The sequence below is a fragment of the Pseudochaenichthys georgianus genome, chromosome 17 (assembly GCF_902827115.2).
Source record: "Pseudochaenichthys georgianus chromosome 17, fPseGeo1.2, whole genome shotgun sequence".
Taxonomy (NCBI): Eukaryota; Metazoa; Chordata; class Actinopteri; order Perciformes; family Channichthyidae; genus Pseudochaenichthys; species Pseudochaenichthys georgianus.
In genome coordinates this window covers 31,202,171-31,229,107 of record NC_047519.1, presented here as the reverse complement: position 1 = coordinate 31,229,107, position 26,937 = coordinate 31,202,171, and the positions used below count along the sequence as shown (strand labels likewise).

General features: G+C 41.8%; 1 protein-coding gene across 1 annotated transcript in view; it reads left to right on the top strand.

The window, feature by feature from the left end:
- myripa (myosin VIIA and Rab interacting protein a) overlaps window positions 1-26,601 on the top strand; it is a 40,248-nt gene extending 13,647 nt beyond the window's left edge. The window contains exons 3-16 of the mRNA XM_034105126.1: window positions 7,709-7,933; window positions 9,102-9,238; window positions 15,315-15,395; window positions 16,753-16,850; window positions 17,972-18,052; window positions 18,302-18,463; window positions 19,183-19,312; window positions 19,447-19,964; window positions 20,513-22,318; window positions 23,568-23,747; window positions 24,291-24,452; window positions 25,141-25,242; window positions 25,346-25,406; window positions 25,940-26,601. Coding sequence (XP_033961017.1) covers window positions 7,709-7,933; window positions 9,102-9,238; window positions 15,315-15,395; window positions 16,753-16,850; window positions 17,972-18,052; window positions 18,302-18,463; window positions 19,183-19,312; window positions 19,447-19,964; window positions 20,513-22,318; window positions 23,568-23,747; window positions 24,291-24,452; window positions 25,141-25,242; window positions 25,346-25,406; window positions 25,940-25,950 — 3,754 coding nt within the window. The 3' untranslated portion in view covers window positions 25,951-26,601. The remainder of the gene's footprint in view (window positions 1-7,708; window positions 7,934-9,101; window positions 9,239-15,314; window positions 15,396-16,752; window positions 16,851-17,971; window positions 18,053-18,301; window positions 18,464-19,182; window positions 19,313-19,446; window positions 19,965-20,512; window positions 22,319-23,567; window positions 23,748-24,290; window positions 24,453-25,140; window positions 25,243-25,345; window positions 25,407-25,939) is intronic.
- The last annotated feature ends 336 nt before the right edge of the window (window positions 26,602-26,937 follow it).

Below are 26,937 nucleotides of genomic sequence, written 5' to 3'. Positions count from 1 at the left end.
TTAGGATAATATGCATGTGTCTTTCATCAGGGGGAGTCATGAGCAGAGATAAAGGTTCAAAACTGCAGTAAACATTGTATTTGTGTTTGTTATTTTAGTAATGACTTATCACGCATACTTAGTGCACAGCACACACAAATTGTATTTAAATGTAATAAGATGTGAGATACGCAGACAAACGTAACCCTTCAAAACGGTAGCATCTTGTGTGATTGTTATCTAATCAGTTAATATGCTGAGAAGAAATAGAAAATAATCATAGAAATAAGCTTATTTTATTTCTATTCTTGTTTTTTTTACTTTTATTGACGCATTTTATTGCAGTTTCCCTTTTCAAATGTCTTTTTGAATGTCACATCCAACCAGGATGAAGTCATTATTATTTTAATTACTAATTAAAATATTTCCAGATTGATTCTGTATTTTATAAATATGCATATTTAAAATTGTTTATTATTTGCCATATATTTGACACATAATCCCAATTTTTCATGCTTATGGAATTAACTTTGATATAAATAAAACTGCGTTATATTTCCAATACAATATTGAAATTACTTCCAAAAGAGAGAAAAAAATATATAAATAATTTTAGAAGGATTGAAATCTGGCCTAAATCCAATAGGACCAACCAACAAAAAAACAAATTACACAGTGGAAATGTCTCGCCAAAATGAATTTCAGCCCCAAATCATGGGAATAAACAATCTCAATTATCCTCTTTTATGTTGGAATCTTCCAACACAAGAAAAATAGACACATTCACATACATGCAGGCAGCTCACATCAGTGGACGTCCCTTCATTTTATGGGTTTGAAACTGACTTTTTGTGAGGATTATTGCAGCTGACGGCTCCCTCCTGCTTGTTCTCGTTTTACGCCCGAAGATAGAAAGCTGCTTTAGACGAGGCTGTGTGAGGACGCAGCTTCTCTTCAGATAAACTGTACAGAGTGAGCGGATCAACATCTACAGCGTGTTTCATGCCTCTAAATTATTCAGATGAGAGTCGGAGAGATGATGAATGACTGCTGTTGTTGCATCTTCCTCTGTTGGCTCCTTAGCTGCAGCTTTGTTTGCTGAGTTGTGTTTACACATGTGAATTAGGGCAAACGTAATTTGACCGATAATCGGTATCGGCCTTTTTTTTATCAAATTGCCGATAAAACTTTGGCTCTGATGCGGCCGTTTCTCTGGCTGCAGTCACCACTTTTGCCCCTTTCACACCAGCGCCTTTTCAGCTCCGGCTCGGAGCTAGAGCCTGAAAAGCGCCGGGTTTTCCAGTTCACACCGGAGCTGCGCCGGCTCTTAGCTCCGGCTCTTAGCTCCGGAATCCGCTTAATTTCCAGCTCCAAAAAATTGTCGGTCCAGAGGCAAGAGCTTTGGAGCTAAGAGGTGACGTCGCTTACGTCTCTCTTACGTCGAGGCGTGCAGGAAACTAACCCCACCTCCCATGGGTCGACTGTCATGCCTGCCTACAAGCAGTAGTGCCTGTAAACACACTTTATAAAGTCAGGCAACACTAACCAGGCTTCGTGTGATTCTGTTTATTTGTGCCTTACTTTGACCATCCGTTCGCTGTTATCGATCATTGTGGAGAGAGGCAGACGTGTTGTTTTGTATTATTGCAGCTATCGGATGCAAGTAGTCAGTTTAGCTTCGGTTGCTATGCTAACATCACCCGTTTTATACCAGAGAAACTTTCATAACAGAGTTGTGATACCAAACAGTGTCAATTCAGACTGACACACATTCACTTAGGCTAAGGGAACTGGGGATATGCATCAGCTGCTTGTGTGAGTCGGACAGTGAATACTTTAGAGCGGCCGCTGCAGTGTGAGCTAACCGGGAGCTAACGGGAGAATAAACTCCTGTGGAAGAGCAGCACTGCAGCGGTCGGTAAATGCTGCAGAAACACATTAATAAACAATGAATCACGGCACTCTGGAGAAAAGTATAAGGTTGGAGAAGTCGTTATTCAATTTATTCTGGCTTCGTGTGATTAAAAGCAACACGATCATCGACCCGACGCAGTTGTTGTTGTTGTGAGCTGCCGTAATGGCTGCCGTTGGGGGGCAAATCAGCGATGTAAACGGTGACGTCATGGCGCAGCAAGGGCAGCTCTGGGGCGCCAGTGGGCGGTGTGCACAGAGCGGGAGCTGAAAAGGGAAACCGGAGCTGAACCAGAAAAGCTCCCGCTCGGAGCTAGAAACTGAAAAGCGCTGGTGTGAAAGCCGCATTATTGGGATTTTATGCTAGATAGACAGGCATTGTTTTGATAGAATAAATTAAGCATTATTGTTAGGTAAGCATGTCAGCCTGCAGCCCCACTTTTAACTCTCTGTCTCTCTCTAACTCATTGCAGATGGCTGCACTAAAGAAAAGGGCAACAAGTGCAGTATGGGAGTATTACACTCAAACAACACAGGGGAAAGCAGTCTGCAATACATGCAAAGTAGGTGTCAGCATGGGATCAACAAGTGCAAAAGCGACAAATACGTCAAACCTGTGGTCCCATCTTAGGAATCATCACCCTGGTATCTATGGAACCGCACAGGGGAAACATGAATCTGAATCTCAGCAGGGGACAATGACTCCAACTCAGCCTACAATGCATGACATGCTTGAGAAACAAAAAAAGTGACCAAGTTCTGATAACCGATCTATACTAATGGACAAACTAATTACAGAGATGATTGTCACTGACAACCAACCGTTCACACTGGTCTCTGATGTTGGCTTTAAGCGCTTCATGGCTGCAGCGGAACCACGATATGCGCTGAAAAATGAGAAGTATTACCGCACTGTAAAGCTGTATGATGTTCACCACAAGGTTGTAGAGAAGATAAAAGCCCTGATCCAACCAGAGAATGCTGGCCACTCACTCTCCTTCACTACAGACTGCTGGTCTGGACTCTGGATCAACCGAGTCACTGATGAGCCTAACATGCCATTTTATTGACAATGAATGGACCAGAAAGCAGGTTGTTTTGAATACAAAGGTGATGCATGGATCCCACACTGGGGAATATATCGGAGAGACATTCCTCGGCATGCTTGATAACTGGAAAATAGATCCTCGCTATACAAATCATGTATTCTCCACTGACGCTACACTGACCAAGGCCAAAGAATGGCTGAAAGAGGATGTGACCAGTCAATAAGAGCCTGCTGCTGCTGCTGCTGCTGCTGCTGCTGCAGAACCCCCAAAAGGCAACGGAGAGAACAGATATCTTGTCGTAGCCGTATTGATGACATGTTCAGTTCTCTTCTAGCATCCCACACTGCTGAGCCGTTGGCTGAATCCTGCCTCGAGGATGAGTTACATATGTACCTCAAGGAGCCAGTAATCCACAGGCGTAAGGGGGATCCACTCCAGTGGTGGAGGCAGAATGAAGGGCGCTTCAAGCTACTTGCCACACAAGCAAGAAAGTTTCTTTGCCCACCACCCTCGTCTGTTCCAAGTGAGCGGGTCTTCAGCCATCTACGATAAGAACAGAAGCCGTCTCACTGGAGAGCATGCTGAGCAACTCTGCTTTCTGCACCATAATCTGGTGCTGCTGAATTGGGAATACTAAATTCAATTTTCAGAAGTTCAGAACAAGTTTTAGTAGTTTTTTTATTTTATTTTTACCTCATTTACTTTAATGTAATTAAAGATGTTTAAAAGTTCAATAAACATAATGTATGCTTAAATGCATTTCAAATAAGTTGTGTTGGAGTTTGTGTTATTCTACATTTTGACACCAAGATTTTTTGATTTTACTGCAAATGTATATCGGTTCCAAATATCGGTTATCGGTCTCCTTGTAGTACCGAAGGAGTGGCAGACCGGGGTGGTGGTCCCCCTTTTCAAAAAGGGGGATCAGAGGGTGTGTGCCAATTACAGAGGCATCACACTACTCAGCCTCCCCGGGAAAGTTTACTCCAAGGTACTTGAAAGGAGGGTCCGGCCGATTGTCGAACCTCAGATTGAGGAGGAACAATGCGGATTCCGTCCTGGTCGTGGAACGACGGATCAGCTTTTTACTCTCGCAAGGATCCTGGAGGGGGCCTGGGAGTACGCTTATCCGGTCTACATGTGTTTTGTAGACTTGGAGAAGGCGTATGACCGGGTTCCCAGGGAGTTACTGTGGGAGGTGCTGCGGGAGTATGGGGTGAGGGGGTCTCTACTCAGGGCCATCCAATCTCTGTACTCCCAAAGCGAGAGCTGTATCCGGGTCCTCGGCAGTAAGTCGGACCCTTTTCCGGTGAGGGTTGGCCTCCGCCAGGGCTGCGCTTTGTCACCAATCCTGTTTGTAATATACATGGATCGGATTTCGATGCGTAGTCGTGGGGGAGGGGGTCTGCAGTTCGGTGGGCTAAGGATTGCACCACTGCTTTTTGCAGATGATGTGGTTCTGATGGCTTCATCGGTCTGCGACCTTCAGCACTCACTGGATCGGTTCGCAACCGAGTGTGAAGCGGCTGGGATGATGAGGATCAGCACCTCCAAATCTGAGGCCATGGTTCTCAGCAGGAAACCGATGGACTGTCCACTCCAAGTAGGGAATGAGTCCTTACCCCAAGTGAAGGAGTTCAAGTATCTCGGGGTCTTGTTCTCGAGTGAGGGAACAATGAAGCGTGAGATGGGCCGGAGAATCGGAGCAGCGGGAGCGGTATTGCAGTCGCTTTACCGCACCGTTGTGACGAAAAGGGAGCTGAGCCAGAAGGCAAAGCTCTCTGTCTACCGGGCCATTTTCGTTCCTACCCTCACCTATGGTCATGAAGGATGGGTCATGACCGAAAGAACGAGATCGCGGATACAAGTGGCCGAGATGGGTTTCCTCCGCCGGGTGGCTGGTGTCTCCCTTAGAGATAAGGTGAGAAGTTCGGTCATCAGGGAGGGACTCGGAGTTGAGCCGCTCCTCCTTCGCGTCGAAAGGAGCCAGTTGAGGTGGTTCGGGCACCTAGTTAGGATGCCACCTGGGCGCCTCCCTAGGGAGGTGTTCCAGGCACGTCCAGCTGGGAAGAGACCAAGGGGTAGACCTAGGACCAGGTGGAGGGATTATATCTCTTCGCTGGCCTGGGAGCGCCTTGGGATCCCCCAGTCAGAGCTGGTTGATGTCGCCAGGGAAAAGAAAGTTTGGGGCTCTCTGCTGGAACTGCTACCCCCGCGACCCGACCACGGATAAGCGGGAGAAGATGGATGGATGGATGGATGGATGGTACTTGATTACTAATAATCGGTATCGGCCTTGAAAAAGCAATATCGGTCGATCCCTAATGTGAATGGATGTTATTGTGTTCATGTTTATTTCTGCAGGTTACTCTGCTATCCTCCTGTGCCTGAGTTATTAATACCTTCCCAAATGGAGTGTGCTGCTGAAGTGAGAGGGCAGCTGAGGGTCACTGTCACATATTTATAGCTTGGAAATCCCTTTCATCCCCGACTCACACCATTTCTAAAGTTGGAGAAGAATAAAACGGTCCCACCAAGGACGGTCCAATGCATTTGTCGAGGTCTTCGGGACTTAAATGTTCAACCCAATAGTTTAACGTTGGAGCAGTATACGGTTTTTAAAGATCAATTATCAATTCACTTTAAAACATCCATATCAGGAGGCAAATGTCCTTGAAGCGAATACCGTCTCTACAAACCTCTGTAAAAAGGAAAGGAGGAATTACTTTTTGGCCTTTCATTTCGAATTACATTTAAAACTGAAATAAAATAAACGTTGTAACCCACAGTGGCTCTTTCTGCTGCCCCTGTCCTCCGTCCTCGTGTTGTCAGACTCCATCAGTCTGCAGCAGTAATCACCTATAAATGATTCAGTCGTGGCTGGTGCTCCTGCCGTCCTGATGGGAAAAGAATGGATTTGTGTGACACTTTCTTGCCAGCGCTACTTACACAAGTTCCAATTTGTCTCTCTTCTGCCTCCATCCATCTTGTTTCTCTACAGTAATGTTGTATTCTGTCACTATAAGCCGCAGTCGGCCGTGTTTGCATCTGTTTGAGATGCAGCGACTGTTCATGTGTACGTGGTTGTGGATGCTTTGCAGTTGTATTGCTGGTCAAGCAACATGCATGGAAAGCTAGTATTATGATAAACAAGGAAATGTTTAATTTTGCTTGTGGTATTGTGAAACCTGCTGCAAAACTATTCTTTACAATTTTTGAAATGTAGAAAACTTTTTTTATATATTTGTAAAACATTGTCTACATAGAAATCCAGTGGTGTAAGGAGTACTCAGTAAGTAACTTAATTAAAAGTAGCAATACCAGAGTGTACTCAAAGTTAGTCAAGTGTTTTTGTAAGTTAAAGTACCAACATCTTAAGGACTTTTATATCCTATCCTGAAACTGTTATTTTCCAAATAACACATTTCTATGTTGAAGCTTTACTTTTAAACCAACATAAAAGAAAAGCCTTCAACAAAATTAAAATGTTTGTATTTTTAATTGCATAACAAACAGTCTCCAGATCAGCCACTTAATGGACCTTGTGGCCTTTTTTTCTTGTACAATAATAAACATTTATGGTTCCCCACATTCGTAGAAAAGCTCCTGCTGCTGCAGAGGAGAACAAACTAATGTATTATTCAGCACGTCCGCCTGCTTCAACCTTTACATGAGCACAGCAGGTGACATTTAAATGAATGTGAAGTGATAAATGCTTTGTTCAAATATTCAAACAAGACATTTATGGATAATTTGATTTTTAATAAGAGCTCTGACTGCTTTTCGCCACCTTGGAAAGAATAATGTATGTTAATATAAGTCAGATATAGCCACCAAAAAAGGCAAAGACTTAATAGAACTTTGATTTTCATATTTAATTAAAACATTATTATATATTCATGTTTTACATTACATGTTACTTGTTAGACTCTTTTATTCAAAGCAACTTACATACTCAATACTGTAGGCAATCCCCACTGGAGCAATTTGGGGTGAAGTGTCTTGCCCAGGGACACAACCACATGCAGTGGGGTTTGAACCTGTGCTCCGCTGATCCCAACACCAACACACTAGTCCACTGTGCCACAGCCTCCCTTACGTTTATATTTGTTTATATTAAATTGTACAATTGTTACATTTCCTGATTTACCACACTGTATCTTTCAAAATCTGAAAATCTTTTTCAATCATCATTTACCTTTGTAATGATTTAGAAAAACTAAAATAAGGACTTTGCGAAACAATTTTAAGCTCATTTTCAGGTTCATATTTGTATTTTGTGCCTCTACTGTGACATGTTTACATGCTGTTCAAAGGATAGAATTGAGAGTGTTACATAGTGATGTCACTACGTTACAGAAGTAATCAAAAAAGGTCAATGGAAGCGTTTCAGGCAGGGGGGAAGTGAGAGAAACTCCCTCTGGAGGGGACTTTGGGATTTTAGCCTCTGTTGACCATTAACATGCACAAGAACCTTTAACACACTACAGGAAAGGGAAAACCCAGAATATCATACATTTATTTTCTGCTCCATTTCCATGAACAGTTGGCAGAGGTCAGCGTGACTGGGTGTGTTTGTATGTACTTCATGTCTTCAAATAATATCCTATTTGACTCGGTAAACTATCAGAAAGGAACCACAGCCACACACATTTAAATATACAATCGTATTATCCCACTGTATAACTCTCTCTCTCTCTCTCTCTCTCTCTCTCTCTCGCACACACACATTCCTGGTTTCACTATCATCCTCCCCCCCCCCCCCACAGTGATCTGAAGCAGGAGCTGGATGAGGAGGGCAGTCGCTGCCTTCTGCTCTCACGGCAGAGCTGCTTCAACCGGCGCTGCTGCATCCGCTGCTGCTCGCCCTTCAACTTCCTCCTCAACCCCAAGCGCCCTTGCCTCGACTGCCACTTCAACGTCTGCAAGGCATGCCGCCGCGTCTACAGCAAGCGAGACAAAACCTGGCTCTGCTCCGCCTGCCAGAAGAGCAGGTAGGTCGGGTGGTGAAGTAGTGTTGGTGTCTTAATATAAATAGAAGTAGTGCAAGTGTTGGTGGTGTTATTGTTGGTGAATGTTGACTGCATTTATATAGGTATTTTACCAGTCTTGACAACCCCTCAGTCAGCATTCACTCACCAGAGGCTGCCTTACAAGGGGCGTCATGATTGAGGAAACTAGGATTCACACACACTGTTGGCCATGCCATCAGGAGGAACTTGGGGTTAAGTATTTTGCCCATGTCGACTTGACGGCTGGGGCTGAGATCGAAACCCCCTCCTTCTGATTGGTAGACGACCACTCTACCACAGTCGCCCCTGTGGTGTAAGTGTTTGTAGTGATTTTTATTTTAGTCTTAGTGTTAGACGTGATAGTGTTGGTGGAGTTTCTGCACATGGTTTGTGCGTACATGAGACTAGATTAAGGATGAGAGGGTGACGTCAAAGGTTATTGTGCTATTTCTGCTGCTGGAGAGATGGATTTGGCGCTTATTACTCACTAAGATAGAGAGCAAGATAAAGTTGGTCACTGGCTAAACTCCGTGAGAATCTCAGTTGTCCTCTTAATGATGAAGACAGATTTGTAAGGAGCGATGGCAGTCAAACCTCAGTTTTCTACACTTTACTACACTGTTTGAATGAGATGACAACTGCAGGAGTTACCTAAAGGTGTTTCACCCTTGGACACTTCCTGTCACATCCTGTCCACACACTCACTGTCCACACACTCCGTCAGCTCACACACACAAAGTCAGCCGCACAGGGAACAGATGGTAACTCATTAAACGTGCTGACATGAATATCTCTGCAGTACCCTACAGCTGTCATTCCTCATCATTCAATTATATCCCTGTTAATATTAAAGTAACACTTGAAGATGAGACGAACATACATTAGTCTGCTCATGCACAGAGTTATATGTTGTTGGAATCTTGACATAGAGGTATATTGTCAAAAATATTGTGATATTTGATATATTCCATATCGCCCAGTCCTAATGCGGTCACACAAATTACCAATAAAGCAACATATTTTGACACCTATTACTGTGGTTTAATTCACTGAGGGTGCTGGACAGGTGAGAAGATGTATTAAACATCTTTTGAAAGGATCAGAATGATATACATTGAGTGTATTTGAACTTCCTGTCTGTGTCTCTCAGGTTGTTGAAGACACAGTCACTGGAGTGGTTCTACACTAATGTGAAGACGCGCTTCAAGAGGTTCGGCAGCGCCAAAGTGCTGAAGACTCTTTACAGGAAGCACTTGGCGGAGCACAGCGCACTTTCAGAGTTTACAGGTAAACCAATCTGTTTATTTGTGTTGCGGATAAAAACTGTTGCAGTCAACTTTGATGATATGAATTAATTTGTGGTATGTGACGCATTTTGAAAGGGTTCATATATCCTGCATCTGACCCCTTCTGATCTTTTCTACGAGTGTAATCCCACATTGAAAATGTTTAAACGGATTACTGTAGAGAGAATCTACCCTTATGAGAAGTGATAATGTGTTTCTATAAGGTTGTATGTACAGGTGGTGTATACCAGTATATGCCTGATGTGTATACATCCATGTGTTTGATATCTCAAAGCAGTGTAGAACAGGAAGTTGGGAGGAGAGGAAATATCGCGCATAACTTCTGCAGATTATTATTTCTGCTGCCAGATCCCAAGTCTCTTTTTAAATGTTGTTGACTTCCTATTTCCTTGGTGGAGGAAATGCAAATAATAATACTACCACTACAGTACGGTATGAAACAATAAGTGTAGTATAATATATGAAGATATCTAAAAAATAGCAAAGCACGTAAATAAATCAGTCCAACGGAGTCAGAGAAGAGCTTTGCTGGAGCCACCCAACCCTGAACATGCTCTGGTGGTGCTACGGTGTCGTAAATAAGACCATTCACCAGTTGGAGCGGTGAGGAGTGCATCTGCAGGCCTTTACTTCAGAGTCTCTGATCTGCTGCAACAGACGAGGGATTTCAGAGAATTATGAGTGATTGTGGAGGAGAGGTCGCGGCTGCAGAGGATGCAGAGCTGTGACCCCGTGGGACTGATGTGGGCTGGCATCAGGCCACCGCTCCGCTCACAAACACACACTGTATCATACATTTTAATTTGTTTACGACTGACCTGCAAAGCACTGTTTTCATCCAGCTGCCAAATGTGCATCTGCATAGTCTGACTCATGGAAAACTGACCTTACTTTGCATACAAACAATATGAGCTGCATGAAAAGCATCAGAATGAATAGAGCTGACATTTAGGGAAATAGCTGTGGGTAGAGCATCATCATGTTGCATTTCAACCCAGTCTCACGGCATTTCGTGTTATAGTCACAAAATTAATTTAATCTATTGATTCGTGTTCACCAACACGATTTTCGCATTTTTTCCGTGTCACACAGAACGATTTTAAAAGCAATGTAGTATGTTTCGTGCCTGCACCACGTCTTTTTGTCCGGTCGCGTCTTGGAAGACCGGAAGCTGTGTGGTTCATAAAAACATTTTCTTACTCACCCTTACCCTAAGCCTAACCCTAACCCTTTTATTTTAAATTGTATAATTTTGTTGCCGTCAGTGAGGAAAATAAATCGGGCTCAGAGCCTCAGAATACTGAAATCTGTACTTAAAAATAAATAAATAAAAAATGTTCATTCTAATTTGTTATTATTTGGTGCAGGCACGAAACATACTGCCAATAGAAATACATTGCTTCTAAAATCGTTCTGTGTCAGAATACTGAAATCTGTATTTTTTTAAATCTGTTTTTCCCTCTAATTTGTTATTATTTACATTGCTTTTAAAATCGTGCTGTGTGACACGAAAAAAAATGGTGAAATCGTGTTGGTGAACACGAATCAATAGATTCATTTTGTGACTATAACACGAAATACTGTGAGACTGTGTTGTAGATTTGTGTTGCAGTGAAACATTTCATCCACACTGCCACAGCCCCGAACACAGCTCAGAGACATCCTCCTCTAAAGAGTGGGATGAATAACAAAGTGACCCTGAGGAAGAGACACGTACAGAACAGACAGTCGAACATTACTTAGTGCTTATTTTGCATTGTAAGGCAAGGCGCGTTTATTTATATAGCACTTTTCAACACAAGGCAATTCAAAGTGCTTTACAAAAAAGGAAAGACATTAAGAAAATGGCATTCAAAATCAGTCATTAAAAAGAAAAGCTAATAAAATAAACATTAAAAGAAAAAATACATGGATAAAAGTTACAGTGCAGTCTAAGATATGAATAGTTCAATTAAAAGCAGCGACAAAAAGAAAAGTCTTCAGCCTGGATTTAAAAGTAGTAAGAGTTGCAGCGGACCTGCAGGTTTCTGGGAGTTTGTTCCAGATATTTGGAGCATAATAACTGAACGCTGCTTCTCCATGTTTAGTTCTGACTCTGGGGAAAGAAAGCTGACCAGTCCCTGAAGACCTGAGAGATCTGGATGGTTCATAATTTAGCAGGAGGTCAGACATTGTAGTATTGAAGTACGGACATTGAGAGCAATAAAGAAAGCTGTCAGAATTAGGTTAATGATGGGCACAAAACCAGACATATATTTGGTTAGGTATTCATCAGTCTTTTTTATCATTTATAAGGACAAACAGACTAAAGTTCTACGGCCATGCTTACGGATCTGTGAGGCTGTACTCACAGTAGTGATTTTAGCAAAATTCTCATGTCAGAATCTTACATGCTCAACACGCAGATATAAGGTTTACCATCTGAGTTGAACGCACAACACAACTGAGGCTGATAGGAATGTAATATGTGAAAGTCGGCCTATTATGTTATAAACCAATACAACTCTAGATGTTATGATGGCAGATGAAAAGTTAATGGGTCAACAAAGCACTTATAAATCAATCTAAAGGGGACAATGTCTGTGCATATATAATTGCATTTTATACACTAGCTTTGAAATATTAAATATAAGGGACTGCAGAGGTTATGTCACAATGTGGGTTTTAAAATGTTTTTGTAGGATGACATTACGTTTGACTTTACATGCCAGGCTTTTGTTTATCATTTGTGTTTAATATTATTGTTCCTACAGTATTTCAAGTTTTTATTAAAGGATCGTTATACTTTAGATGTTGTACTGTATCCAAAATTACCTACTATAAATGTACGATGCACATTACATTAGCATTATTTGTCTAGTGTAAAAGTATATGTAGAAACTAGGGATGGGAACGATTCATCGAATATTTTCAGGTTCAATTATCCAGTTATTAGAATATGAGTTATAAATATGTGTATTGTATTTTTTTCCTTTTCTTTTTGGGAGGGGTGACTAAATTGATTACTTATGATCAAATGGAATAATTCAATGTATACGACTGTGCCATAGCTAAGTCGGTTAGGTCTAAAGGTGTGTTTTGCTCCGCTCACCGGTCCCTCACAGCGGGCAGAGCTGCAGGTGCTGATCTCTCTCTCTCTCGCGTGCGGTTATACTTCACCCGCATTTATGTCCAAATCCATCAGGGGCCTATACTACGAACCTGGTTCAACCTAACCTGGATATGTTTGAGTTAGCCGGTTGGCCTAATCCAAAACATACGCGCTCTCGCTAAACTGTACTACGACGCTGGTTATCAAGTGGATCGCTCAAGCCAGCCGTGTCCTATCTAGTTAGGTGCGCGTTCACATGAAAGGGGTGGTATCTGGAGCATTCGACCAATCACAGACATGGAGAAGCGTACTGACAGCACAGCGTCATACTTCCTGAATGAAAAGTGAACTTTAATACTAGTCAAAAATGAAGAAGTTAAACTTTAAACATCCATGACTTAAACACTTTATCCAGGATAAAAGCCACAGAGCTGCACCTGCAAGGTGAATACAGCTGGAAAAAGAAAAAGTGTTTGAATGCGTACATTAACAGGTTTATGATATCACTGCCCCGTCTAAAACACGATCTGACTTCAATTACATTTGTCTCGAGTGTTTCGTCAACTTAATGTGTTGCTTAAAATAATACTTCTGCATACAGTATGTGACACTGTGAGTGTTGCACGGCCAGATACGGCTCAGCTGACTCAGATAAGGAGAGATATGATACATTATGAAGTGATATGCCGCGGACTGTACTTAATGTACTCTGATCCGGTTACTTATGTAGTGGCCGATATTTAAGTAAGCTTTCTTAACGCTAATGTTATAATAGTCAGATTGCTCTGAAGATGGAGGTGATATTCTATTCATGTTCACGTTCACACAGTCTGTGATTTTTGCCGGCCGTCTTTCCTGCGACGGCAGTTTTTCTGTATTTCCTTTCTCCTGTAATATGACTTGATCGCTTTAAACTCCGCACACTGAGCTCTGATTGGTCAGCAGGCGGTGCTTTCACTGAGTTGAGCTCTTAGCCTGCAACCTAACCTGGTCCCGACCAGGTTAGCTGCTTAGCATATATTACCATGGAGATCTAGCCTGCTAAAAAGAGAACCAGCTTCGGATGACCGGAAAGCCGGAGTTTTCCCTGAATTTAGCCGGCTAAGCGAAAATCCTGCTTCGCAGTATACCCCCCTGATCTAACTAGTTCTAGCTAACGATATGGCTGCTGCCCCTCCCTACACGCAGATCACGCAGACTCAAACCTCATCTTAGGCCCACATTCCAGCTGAGAGGGTCTTCTCTACAGCTGGCCTGATTGTGAATTGTCTCCGCACCGCCTCTCCCCTGAGTAGACATGCTCATATTCTTAAACAAGAATGAGTATTGAACAGCTGCATTCTGTGCATAGGCCCTGTTATAGGTTGTTGATCTCTGTTGTAACAGGGGTACGTTACCCTAACCCGTTAGGTTGTTCGTGTTTGATCCCTCTTCAATTTAAAAACCAAGTTATGTTTTAAGCATGAAAGCTGTAGGCCTATAGCTGTCAACTGTTCAATACATTTGACAAATTCGACTTGGTTTCTATACTTATTTTAACATGTATTTATTTATTTTTCAAAATTATTATTTTTGTCAACATTTTTCCCACTTTTTTTTTTTATAGGATATGTACATTTCGGTTAATCGGTTAACTGTTTTTTTGGGGGTTGAATATTCAAATATACATTTGCTTTCAAATTCCCATCCCTAATAGAAACGTATTACAAGGACATAAAAACACTTGCGTATAAAACCTTTCTGAGAGTCTCATGGTGCCTTTAGGGTGCCTGTGTCCTTTTCTGATGTGTCCAGACTCATTAGATGTTACCACACACACACACACACACACACACACACACACACACACACACACACACACACACACACACACACACACACACACACACACACACACACACACACACACACACACACACACACACACACACACACACACACACACACACACACACACACACACACACACACACACACACACACACACACACACACACACACACACACACACACACACACACACACACACATTTATACCAGGGGTCACAGAAACACAGTCCATGCTGCTGCCCATGAAATACGTCATTTTGTCTGCAGGATATCTCAGATCAGTGAACTCATGCTTGCCTGAAGAGTGTTCAGCAATGAAAGACACGAGTGCTCTAAATAATAAATATATAAATAACTACAGTTCACATCGTTTGATATAAATCCTCTCTTTGCTCGTTAAAATGATTGGAAGTGACCTTGTGTTCTGTACTGTACTTCTGAACCAGCGCACAGATCAGGTCGCTGGTAATACCACATGTTAGGCCACGCTAATGCACTTACATAACCACAAATGGCTGCATTGTTTAATGAATATTTACACAACGTGAAAAGAGCTCAGGGCTCAGCATTACAAGGAGAAACTATCCATGGTGTGACAAACCTATAGTGGCAGTGCAATGACATTTAAAAACAAGTGGCAATACAAACCAGGATAAAGTCAGGCTTGAATTAATATAAGATTTAAAAGTGAAGAATCAAATTATGCTTCTTTGTCTAGATTCATGGAATAACAGATATCTTGCATTGATTGAGGAAAACCTGACAACAAATGAAACTTACACAACACTTATGATGGCAACAAGTCTTATCAGTGGACAATTTATTTCAGATTTATCCACAAATAAAATACAAAGTAATTATAATCATTATCATTCAGTTGCACAAACAAATTGTGAACAACCAAACGAAATGCACAAGTGAAGCTGTTTTGATGTGTGTGTGTGTGTGTGTGTGTGTGTGTGTGTGTGTGTGTGTGTGTGTGTGTGTGTGTGTGTGTGTGTGTGTGTGTGTGTGTGTGTGTGTGTGTGTGTGTGTGTGTGTGTGTGTGTGTGTGTGTGTGTGTGTGTGTGTGTGTGTGTGTGTGTGTGTGTGTGTGTGTGTGTGTGTGTGTGTGTGTGTGTGTGTGTGTGTGTAGAGGGCAGCGGCTACGAGGAGAGTATCTGCAATGAAGGAAGCATCAGTGGGAGCGACTCAGCCTTCTACAGACAAATTGAAGGTGATGATATGATTTATATTGACATTACACATCCATGATTTTACTGCACAGCTATTTATTTTTGTACTATTTAATACATTCAGGTTTTTAATTAAATTAATCAATCAATCAAACTTAATTTATAGTGTACTTTTCCAAACGAAACGTAACACAAAGTGCTCCATAAAATGTTAAAACAGCTTTTATCCTCATTTTTAAAATAGTATCAAATGTTAGCCAACGAAAGGTTTTGTGCATTAGGTAGATATAGTGTGTACTGTATTCAATATCTAAATATAGTGTTAATTATGCTGTATCAAGGAAAGTATTGTATATAAAGTCTTTATCTCAAAGTATTACTGAAATAAAGTAGAGGTTGAATGAATGAATGAATCTGTATTGTAAATAAGAAGTTAGTCAGGAGATGGTTAGCTTAGCTTAGCATGAAGACTGGAACAAGGGGAATCAGCTTATCTGCCCTTTTTAATTTAGTTTTTTTGTACTGATTAAACAATATACAGTATGTCTTTATTAGTGAGCTTTAGAGGTGTTGGTGGATTTTGTTACGTTGAACAAAGTCAGGCCTCTCAGTTTCGCCTTATCAGGCTAAGCTAAGCTAACTAGCTCCCTCTTATACCTAAATGTCTCGGATGACTATGCAAGAAGAAAGCGGTTGCACGCTTCCCAAAATGTTAAACTGTTCTGTTAAAACTCGATTTTGTCAGATAAAAAAGGCTGGGATCATGATATGACCTTTTCCGTGTCAGTTTATATTAAATTATTGCGGTGAGCGTCATCTTTAGCACTCGGGGCAGCTACATGCCCAGTTAGTTATTTAGTCTCGTAACAGCGAGTGCTTAATTCCAACTCCATACCAGAGTCGCTACAACTGACCCTCTGTGGCCTCATTATTATTATTATTATTATTATTATTATTATCCAGTTCAAGGTTTTTCTGGGATCATTGTTATCCTCTCATGAGGCCATAAACTCATATTTGTTACCAGCTGCCATGTATTGAATGCTTTACAGCAGATGGACCAGCTGAGGGATGAATTGTTTCATTTAGCTTCTCGTTGTATTCTTTTGGCAGTCTGTTCTGTTCTCTTGTTTGCTGACCTGCTGTGGTACTTTTCCCAGTTCACTGCTCCAAAAGGATAAGTGACAGCATGAATGAGAAGCTGAAGCGGCCTGAGGGTCACATATCTGTCCGTAGAGCCTCAGTAACACATGTGACCGTGAAAACAGATTAGCAGCAAACGGCTTGAAAACAGACACAACAATTATGCATTAATCCCCCTTGTGTTTTTGCATTGATTTAAAATGCAACAACAAAACAAGTGATTATTGTATGATTATATATGTTTCTTGTGTTCAGAGCACAGCATGGCAGAGACCCTCACTGTGGCCTTGCGGGTGGCAGAGGAGGCGATAGACGAGGCCATTTCCAAGGCTGAGTTCGATACTGCCAGCCAGGTTATTTACGTTGTTCACATGTTATAAATACCCCATCATGTTGTTAGATTGCATATCTACACACTGCCTTGCACTTTGTGTCCCATAAACTGCTGTTTAACTTGTTTTCTTTCAAAACTGTGTACTATAAAATCCTGTGTATTATTTTTAGCCAGTAATGTAGATGCTGGAGTATGTTATGTTGTCCCCCTGAAGTCCTATGATCATGTTCCTCCTTAATCTGACACCTGCTTTTTCTCTTTTGGATCAGAGTTTAAATCAGATTATAGAAAACAATCAGGATTACGCTGCAATCCAAATGACGGTTTAATACTCCAGTATAAAAGAACATGAGTGCCTTTGTGAGGCCACAAAAAGAAAAGCAAACTAATGTGGGTTATTGGCCATATTTCACATAAGTTTACATCACAAATTAAAAACACTGTTGGATAAGATAACAAATAAGTCATTTTTTTAAGCTATACGTAAATGTCCCATTGCTTGCTTTTGAAGGGTTCTGCTTCATCTGCAAAGTGTCACTAAATAAAAGGTACAACATCAATTCAGGAGATGCAAAACGACAAAAACGAAACAAAACAACTACAAAACGAGATAAAACAACTACAAAACGAGACAAAACGACTACAAAGACACAAAAATCGCTACAAAGAACTTTAAAAGCAGCTTCAAAAATACTCAAAGTGCTACAAGAGCTGGAAACGACCACAAAGAGACTCAATGACGACAACGATGATGAACAACCATGAACACTGATGGCTTGTGTGGCCCTTTTATATTAAGTGCAATACATCTTGCTGTCGTGGTTCATATTATCTCGGGATAATTTTGCTAAAGCTACTTCTTCAAATATTTATAACTCCATCACTATCTGCAAGTGCAATGCCAAAGCACACTTCTGTTTCCGCAGCCACTTTCTAAAACACTACCGTATGTTCGAAAAGATTTGCTCCCCACTAATCCGTATCCCAAAGCTTTTGAACTTAGTACAGCAAATATGTATATTTAGAGCGTACGTTTAGAGGCGTAATCAGCTTATGCTTTGTATTTGTGTGTGTGTGGTGCTGAATAGCTTTCTAATGTGTCTGTGTGTTTGTTTGTTTGTTTGTTTGTTTGTTTACCAGGAGAAGCAGAATGAGGCTCTGTACCTGCGGGAGCACAGAGGACAGCTCGTTGAGGAACTGTCCAAAACTATTGTGCAGAAAGTAAGAAAGGAAACAGATTTTGCCTCCTGAGTTGCAAATACACACTTTGCATAGTAGCAGTTCTATAGTGTATGGTGAGGTTGACTCACTTTGTTTAAAAATCCAGTGTGTAATACTGAATCATCTGTTGTTCTACTCCTAACATGTTAAAACATCCTGAACATATCGAGACAGAAAATCAGCTGATGTTTTATTTCTGCATTTGAACAGAGAAATCCTCAGAACTAATCATCTCCCTGTGTCTCTTAGATTATTAGTAGGAGAAACACTTTGGCTGAGATGAGGGCAGAATACGACCAGGTTTGGCCAATTGAAAACAACACTGACCTTCATGATCCTCATCATCCTCATCCTCATCATCCTGACTGTGATCAAGCCTCCAGCTCCATTGAACACCAACCAGGCCTCTGGGTAAAAACGTCTCTCTTTAGTTTGACTTTGCAGTAAATGAACAGGGATGTGTTCAAAACAATTATTTTTTAAGTGGTATTATAGTTATTATTAAAGATTAAACCAGTGGTTATGTACAAAAAGAAGTTTTCTTTGACATTTCTCAGAAGGTTTGATTTTAAGGTTTTATATAAGCCATTTGATATAGCAGAAAACTATTTGATAAGAGAATTAAAAACCACATTAATGCACCAGTTTTCACAAACTAATAATATCACACAACTCAAGTGAGCAAAAAGGTTTTCTATTCTAAAACATTTCTCATTTGTGAAAACTGTGGAAAAAAACTGTGGAACGCTCTGCCCCTGGAGATCAGACAGGCCTCCACACTGCCTGCTTTTAAATCGCTTCTTAAAACCCACCTCTTCTCCTTAGCGTTTTAACATTTGGCGTTTCAACATCTTTCAGAGTCTTTTTTGCTTTTAAATAGTTTTTTGTTTTTACTTGTACTTGTTTTATGGTGTGTGAGCTGAGCTGTGTTACTTCTTTGTATGCTTTGTTTTATCTATTTGCCTGTACAGCACTTTGGTCTGGAGGTTTAAAGTGCTTTATAAATAAAGTTGAATTGTATTTGTGTGGTGACACCTGCTGGTTAAACTTGTTAACAGGCTCTATTAACTTCACCTTATTGCAGACTCCCAGTGTGACAATAACTTTTATTTTGATCGCCCTCCTCTCAGAGGTCACACTCTGCTTTCTCCCTGATGGACGATAATCCTGCCGGTCGAATACAAAACACTCAAACGCTGAAGAAGAAGGAGGGAGGCACACTGCCGACCTGGAAGAGTGTCGACCGGCTGGACAACGCTGGTGAGATCCCACTGCTCTTTAACTTTTAAAACCAACCATGCATCCTTCTTTTGATTGGTTCATTTATTTATTTAGCATAAATTACTGTCAATAATGTGTCTGTTTCTGCATGATGTGTGCGCTCACATTGGTAGCGGTGTCGTCGGTGCTGAAGAGTCCAGGCGGGAACTGGATCGCCCTGCAGAGCGCCCAGCTGTCCCGCCCCGGCCTGCTGACGAAGAGGAAGAGCCCGTTCTTCAGCGCCCTGGAGAGGGAGGCTGAAGTCGTGTCCGCCTACGAGGGAGTGAGCTCCGATAACGAAACCAAATCCGACAGCTCGTGGGGCGGCGTCCTGCAGGAGATCCACAGGAAGATGGCCGACTCTAACTTCAACCTGCAGGACGGGATCCCCTTCCAGCTGCCGGGCAGCAGAGACGAGCTGTTCTCCGACTCGGAGGGCGAGAGGAAGCCCAGATCTCTGCTGGCGCTCTTTAAGAGGAAGGTGCCCGCTGAGATCAGGAAACCGGCATCCTCCAGGAGGACGAGCATCATTGACGTGGAGGGAAATGGAGAGGAAGAGGAGAGAGAGGTGGCTGCAGAGCCAGACGTTCTGAAAGTGAGGAGATCCCGGAAGAAAAGGAGGAGTACAAAAAAGTTGTCTTCTTCTGTGCGGGTAGGAAATATAATTTCAAGAAACTAAGAAGAGATGAGATGAAATTAGATAGAAAAATCTTTACTGTAAATCTTGTAATAATTACAGGTAGAAAATAATTAAAGTAATGGTTCAAACAAAGGTTAATGCATTTAAAGTCTTTACAACTCGCTTCATTGTCAAAAAATAACGGCTGATCAAAATGATCAGCAACAATGAAATGATGAATTAAATAATCAAGCAAGTTGATTAAATACGATTAAAAGGAAAAACATAATACAATGTGAACTTTATTCCTGATAAACTAAAATATCATATATATATATATATTTTAATATAAAATAACAAAAAATATCCTGTGTTTCCTCATTGGTAATAATAGTGAGAGGAGAAGCACTGCTGTGCGCGGGGTATTTTCACTATCTATAAATATAACTAGCTGGATCGAATTTCCCCACATGTAGAAAACTGAATATACTCAAATGCACATCTCATGACAATAACAGAAGGTAGGACTTCAGTCACTTCAGGAAATATACATTTATTCTGAATTCTATTGTTTCTTACAGTCACAGGAAGACAGTGAGGAAGACGACCATTACCAACAAACATATGAGGCTGCGACCCCGGACACTTTGACCTCTGGAGCCTCGACCCCTGAGTCTGATGACCTTGAGAGTGACATCACAGGAAGTGGAGCCAATCAAACGGAGCAAGAGCTCACGGCACAACCGCAATTTTCTCAGTCCTCCAGCGGAGAAGAAGAGGGAGAAGAGGCTGAGGATGGAGGAGCGAGAGATGCTAGCGATGATGAACACAGGGAGGAAGAGAGACAAGAAAGCGAGGACGGATATGAGGAAGATGAGGGTCTTTGGAGGATGGAGATCGACCCTGAAGAAGGAAGAACAGAGGAAGGGGATGATGAGGAGATGGAAAGCAGATTGTACAGACTCGTCGCACACTCCAGACGAACATACTTCTCTTCAACGGATGACGATTTAGACAAAGTTGGCCAGAGTAATGAAGACAAGGATGAAGACGTGGAGGAGGAGAAGGTGGGGAGACTAAACTCAAAACTCTGTGAGCTAGAGAAAGAAGTCCGGGCCAACCAGTTCTCCTCCACAGAGGACGAGCTGGACAGAGCTGGAGTCATGGATGAAGAAGAAGAGAAGAAGGAGGAAGAGGAGGAGGAGGTGAAAGTGTGCAGATTAGTCAACCAAGCCAACGCGACCGTGTTCTCTTCCACGGAGGACGAGTTAGACCGAGTAGGAAGAGGCGAAGAGGCGGAGGCAGCGATGGCTGAGGAGACGTTGTGGAAGATGCAGCAGGAACATCTGGACGTCCAGAACACTCGACTCAGAGATCTGGCCAGCCTGGTCAGCGCCTCTCAGTTCTCTTCCTCTGAGGATGAGCTGGAGAGAGTTGGAGAGACAGAGGAGGAAGCAAATGAAGAAGGAATTGAGAGGGAAGAGATTGTGGGAGACCTGAGAGCGTCATTTGAAGATTTAGACGTGGACATGCTTGATGTAATGGGTGAAAATGAGGAAAGAAAGACGGAGAGCAGTGATGAAGACGTTTGTATGCAGCAGAGTGTACCAGCTGAGGACATATGTGACGAAAAAGTAGAAATTTTGGAAGAGGAGGCGGTTAAAAAAGCACAGGGCTCAGAGAGGAGACAAGAGATGAAGTTTGAAACGGTCATACAAGCTGAGAAAACAGAGGAGGTCTTAAACAAGGCAAAAGTCCAACAGGTGGATGAAAAGGTGGCAAAGCGACAAGACGAAGAGGAAGTAGAAGAGAAACAAGAAGAGGGTCAGGACGCAGAAACAGACAGCGATGTGGACGACGCAGAGTTCGAGAGGATCATCAGCAGCATGTTGATGATGACTTTGGAAGACATGCAGGTCGGGACATTAGAGGACGAAGCTACGGAAAATAGGAGTGAAAATATAGAAACGGAGGATACAGATGAGAGTGCAACAGTTGGGGGATTCGAGGACAGCGCTGTCGATGCACGAAGCACAAAGGTATCAGAGGAGACAGGAAAGGTGTCGCAGAGTCGAGGCGACGTCAAAGGAAACGAGCAAATTGGGGGAGACATTTCCAGGAAAAAGCAGAGTGAAGATGCTACAGGCGGGAGTGAGAATGAGGGGGAAGACACAGATGTACAAGAAGGACACGTAAATGCAGCCATGGAAGAGACACCTGAGGTCAAACAGACATGTGAGAGAATAGAAGTGGGTGATGAGGAACAAGGCGGAAGAAGAGGAGCAGTCCTGGAGGAGGGGACGACAATGGAGACACAGGAGGATCGTGAAGAGCAGAGCAGCACGTCTTCTCCTCACGGTTTACTCTCACCTGAGGAGATTCAAAATGTAAGACCTTTTATTTTTTGCCTCGCTCTGCACACTGATAATGTAGCTGGCGATCACTCCCTGCAAGAGGAGCACAAGTCCGCTTAAAACACTTTTTATGTTCCCCGCTAACAATATGTTGAGATTATAACATTTAAGTGAGTCTGTGTAAGTTGAAAGAGATAGAAACAATTCAATAGATGCATTTTTAAGCATTAAAACACAAGGGTGTCCATTACAGCACGTTACATTACAGCCTTTCTTCTGCCTGGCCTCTCAAAGCATCTAAATCTAATATAAATATCTTAATACATTGTCCTTTAAATTTGTCAATTAGCATCTGCTAGTTGAGTTGGGTTCCAGTGCATCGTTTTCTACCATGCAACTTCTTTCACCACCACCACCAACAACAACAACAACAACAACAACAACACATGAGAATGTAAAAAAAAACACACACATAACTCTCATGTTCTATCAATTTGGTTTTTAATGTGGTTTAAATATCTTAGCATGAGGCACATTTACAGGTTTACATTTGGAATTTAATGAGATAAAAAGAGAAGAAAAACCTCATATTTCCATATCAACAGGTTCTGTTTCGGAGAGGCTGAGCATTATAAACTTCTACGTGGCTGGATTTAAGCTAATTTCTCCTTTGCTAACTAACTATTAACACAACTCTGCCTGATGCTGACTTCCCCTGTCTGTCCTGTGTTTTCTTCTTCTGTGGTTCTCTGTGTGCTGTAGGGTAGCGACCTGGAGCTTTACAAAACTATTCAGTTCATATCCACTCTGCTGGAGCAGGTGAGATCTGGCGTTGGCTTTATAAAGGCAGCCTGTACTTCATTTCACTTTATCACACGTTCTTCTCTCAATGCTTTCATCTCATGTCTTTGTGCTTGTTGCACTGAATGAATTCTATTTCATCCATTCAAGTTATTCACTGTGGATATGATAAATCCCCCTCCCCCTTTTGTTTGTTCAAAGCAATAGTGTGAATGAGTTTTCAGCTTTATGGACACTTTTTATAAAAAATCTCATGTGATAAACGAATAACTCACAACAGCAACACCCAGCCAGTCACCATTCCCACATCAACCAGTATTACCTATAGACAGCATATATTTAGGCAGCTATATCATTTGCATATAATATCCATGATTAGCAAAGCAGTTAGAAAAAGAAGCATACATGACCCACCCTGTTTCTGACTCCAGTGTAGTCTTTTTTTCTTTTAGTGAAATGTAAATGTTCTCCTCGGTGTCAGAGGTACTCGGCGGTGTCTCTGCGCAGCATCACCACGGAGGTCCTGAAGGTTTTGAATGCCACTGAGGAGCTGCTGCTGCTGCAGGGGGGGGGAGGAGACGGCCCCCCATGCTGCACCCCGCTGCCCCCCCACACCGACCCCAAGAAACTGGACCAGCAGTTCTCCAGACTGGAGGAGAACGTAAGATCAGCTTTTTATATGTATTCACTGCAGTTGGCTCTGTTTGAAGAGTGTGGAGCTACTGATGACACGTTTCGGTTGAAGCTGTCTTTATTGTGTGTATGGTGTTAATGCACAAATCGGTCATTATTGAAGAAACTAACTTAATATTTTAAATCAACTGCAACAAAGTATGTTGTAAAACCTTTTTTTTTTTTAAATATATGTGTCGCTATAGTATGTTCTTACATAATTGTTATTAAAATTGCCATAGTATAGTTTGCCATGGGCTACTAAGTTGACTTTCCTAGAAAAACACAATATATAAACGGGTTAAATTCAGATAATTGCATATGTTTCCAATTTAAAAGACCAAGTTTAGCAGATACTGTTGTGTTTACCTGGACGTGCTGCAGGCAGGGGCGCCGTAAGGGGGTGAAAGGTTAGGACGATTCTAAGGGCCGTGACTGACAGGGGCCCCAACAATTTTAGAACATTAAGAAAAAAATGTTTAAGTAACCAATGTGATCATCTTTTCATGGGGCCCAAAATCTCTGGCTGCAGGTGTACGTGGCAGCTGGAGAAGTGTTCAGTCTGGAGGCGGAGCTTGGAGACCTGGAGGAGGTCGCCCGCGGCGTCCGCAGCGACACGCCCGGCCTGGAGCTCAGCTTCCTGGAGGAGCAGGTCGCCTCGGCCGCCGCCAGGGTGCAGCAGTCTGAGCTGCAGGTGGGTCCATGTATGACTCTGTATATTAAAGGTCCCCCATTATACTGTTGTTCATCAACATATTATAGGTTTCAGATATATACAGAACATGTGTCTGAAGTGTTTTGCTGAAATACCAAACAGATCATTGCAGCATCCCATAATCCCCTCTGTTTCAGCCCTGTTTCAAAAGTGCTGATTCTGGGTCTGTTACTTTAGATGAAAATAAGGAGCCCCTCCCCACGCCCCTCTGAGAGATATTTGGTTGAAAACAACACAATGGTGCTCTAGGAGGAGATTCAGGTGATAAGGTGGGGGGGGGGGGGGGGGTTACCTTGGTTGCTGATTGGCTAATGGTTACACAAGCCAAAAAATCGTTATGACATCATAAAGTGGCCAAAGTCGGATCAGCTCAGTTTCAGGTTTTAATATAAATGGATCAGGACAAAAAGAGAGCAAATCTTTTTTTCCTGAAACGTTCATAATCTCTTGACACATAAGGGACACATGTTGATGTAGAAAAGACGTGAAAAAGTGGATTTTGCATAATAGGTGACCTTTAAGAAAGAGACTGTGTGAAAAGTTGATGAAACACAGATTGGCCTCATGGGGGCGCTGTAGTCAAAGGTTTCATATTGGACAACCATAACAACATCTGAGTGATCTTAAACAAACATTGAGTTGTATGTTTCTGTTGTTCCTGCTTCAGATTTCTGACATCTCGGCCAGAATTGCTGCTCTGAAGAGTGCGGGCCTGAATGTGGACACACAGCAGGCCCGCTTCACCAAGACCCGGAACGTTCCATTTATGGTACATATATTACATGATTATCATCTCCTATGAACTACCACAACGCTATGTCAAACAGCTCGGGCAAGTATTACAACTGGTGTTGTGTCTTGTGTGTTTGCAGCCGGTCACTGTGGACTCATCGAGGCAGCAGAGGAGGAGACTTCCTGCTCCACCTGTCAAAGGTAGGAGTGTGTCCTGATTATAGGAAACCTACTGCCTGTGTGATGCAATACATATGAATTGTCTCAGTTAATGTTTATGTAGATGCTGTTCAAAAATGACATGCATAAATGCTTTATACTAACAGGATCAAATATATTTGACTTGGATGGTTTAAGTGTGTTTTTAGATTAACATTTTACGACAGATTTTTTTTTGGTTTGCATACTAACTGTTGTGAATATACTTAAATGTAACGTTCGGTATGGGAAATATTTGTTTGCAGTTTGCAGTAGTCTCATTCTTGAATCCTTGGAGACAAAACTAATTATATGACGTACTTGTCCAAACGTATTTATACAAAGATGCATTAATAACCAGCCACTGCTTTTGTTTATCTCAACACCATAACATTGAAAAGAAACAAGAGATACAGATGTAGTTGAGACAAGAATGTGTTCAATATGAAGTGATGTATTTTATTAATGAGCCTTCGATGTCTTTGAAATTACATTTAAATTAATGCATAATTTCTTTTGTTTGATCTCTCTCTCAGAGGAAAACTAAGTCTCTGAGCGAGGCCTCAGCAGTGCCTTCGCCTGCTCCTGCAGGACAGCGTGCCTTCATTTATTTCATTTAGACTAACATGCCTCAAATAACACGGGATCAGCGCTGTGTGTCTCTGAAACTGTCAACTGTTCAACATGTACATCTACCGTATAACATTTGAGTTAATCTGGTGAAAAGGAGAGGGTTAACCCTTCAGCTCTGCAACAACATTTGTCTTTTAAAACTCTTTTATTTCCACAAAGTGGGATAAAACTGAAATGATTACACTAGTGTATTACAGCAGAGGACACGAAATATTGTTTTAATGAAAATATTTTATTTAGATTAATATTTAACATCAGTAGTAGTCCATTTCCCATGCTGATGAAAACAGCTATACAAACATTGTATAATGACCGAAAAGACACTGAAGTCATCGTCTAAAACCTGCATTTACACCATTTTTACCGTTATACCATAAATATACAGATACATGGGAAATAATGTAGACAAGTATTGCTGCTAGACTGTATCATGTGTAAAATAAATAAAGATATGTATGTTTGAAATGTTGTAATGTACAGCAAACCAATCAGTATATGTTGTTTTCTGCCTCTATTACTTAGTTCAGAAAATAAAGTAAACTCTAAAAAGACCCTTTGCCTTACTGTATGAATGTTTCTCTCCGAGGTAAACGGCAGTGAGACGCTGTGCTCCGATGAAGGTGGGTGTAATGGTGAGGAATGGAGCCTGTATTTTTGAGATGAGGATGTGACACCCGAACATGAGATTCCTGCTTGTGAAGAAGGTGTGGGAACGACACATATATAACAGACGTCTTTCAGAAATAAATGGTCTGAAAACAAACATCCAGTGACGTCACCTCTGACGCCGCAGTAAACACGAACGAGTGACCTGAGAAAAGTAAATGTAGTTCGTATGTATTAAATACTCTCATGGTTTATCAGATGTGAAGCAAAGTGAAAATACATTATTCTGTCCTTG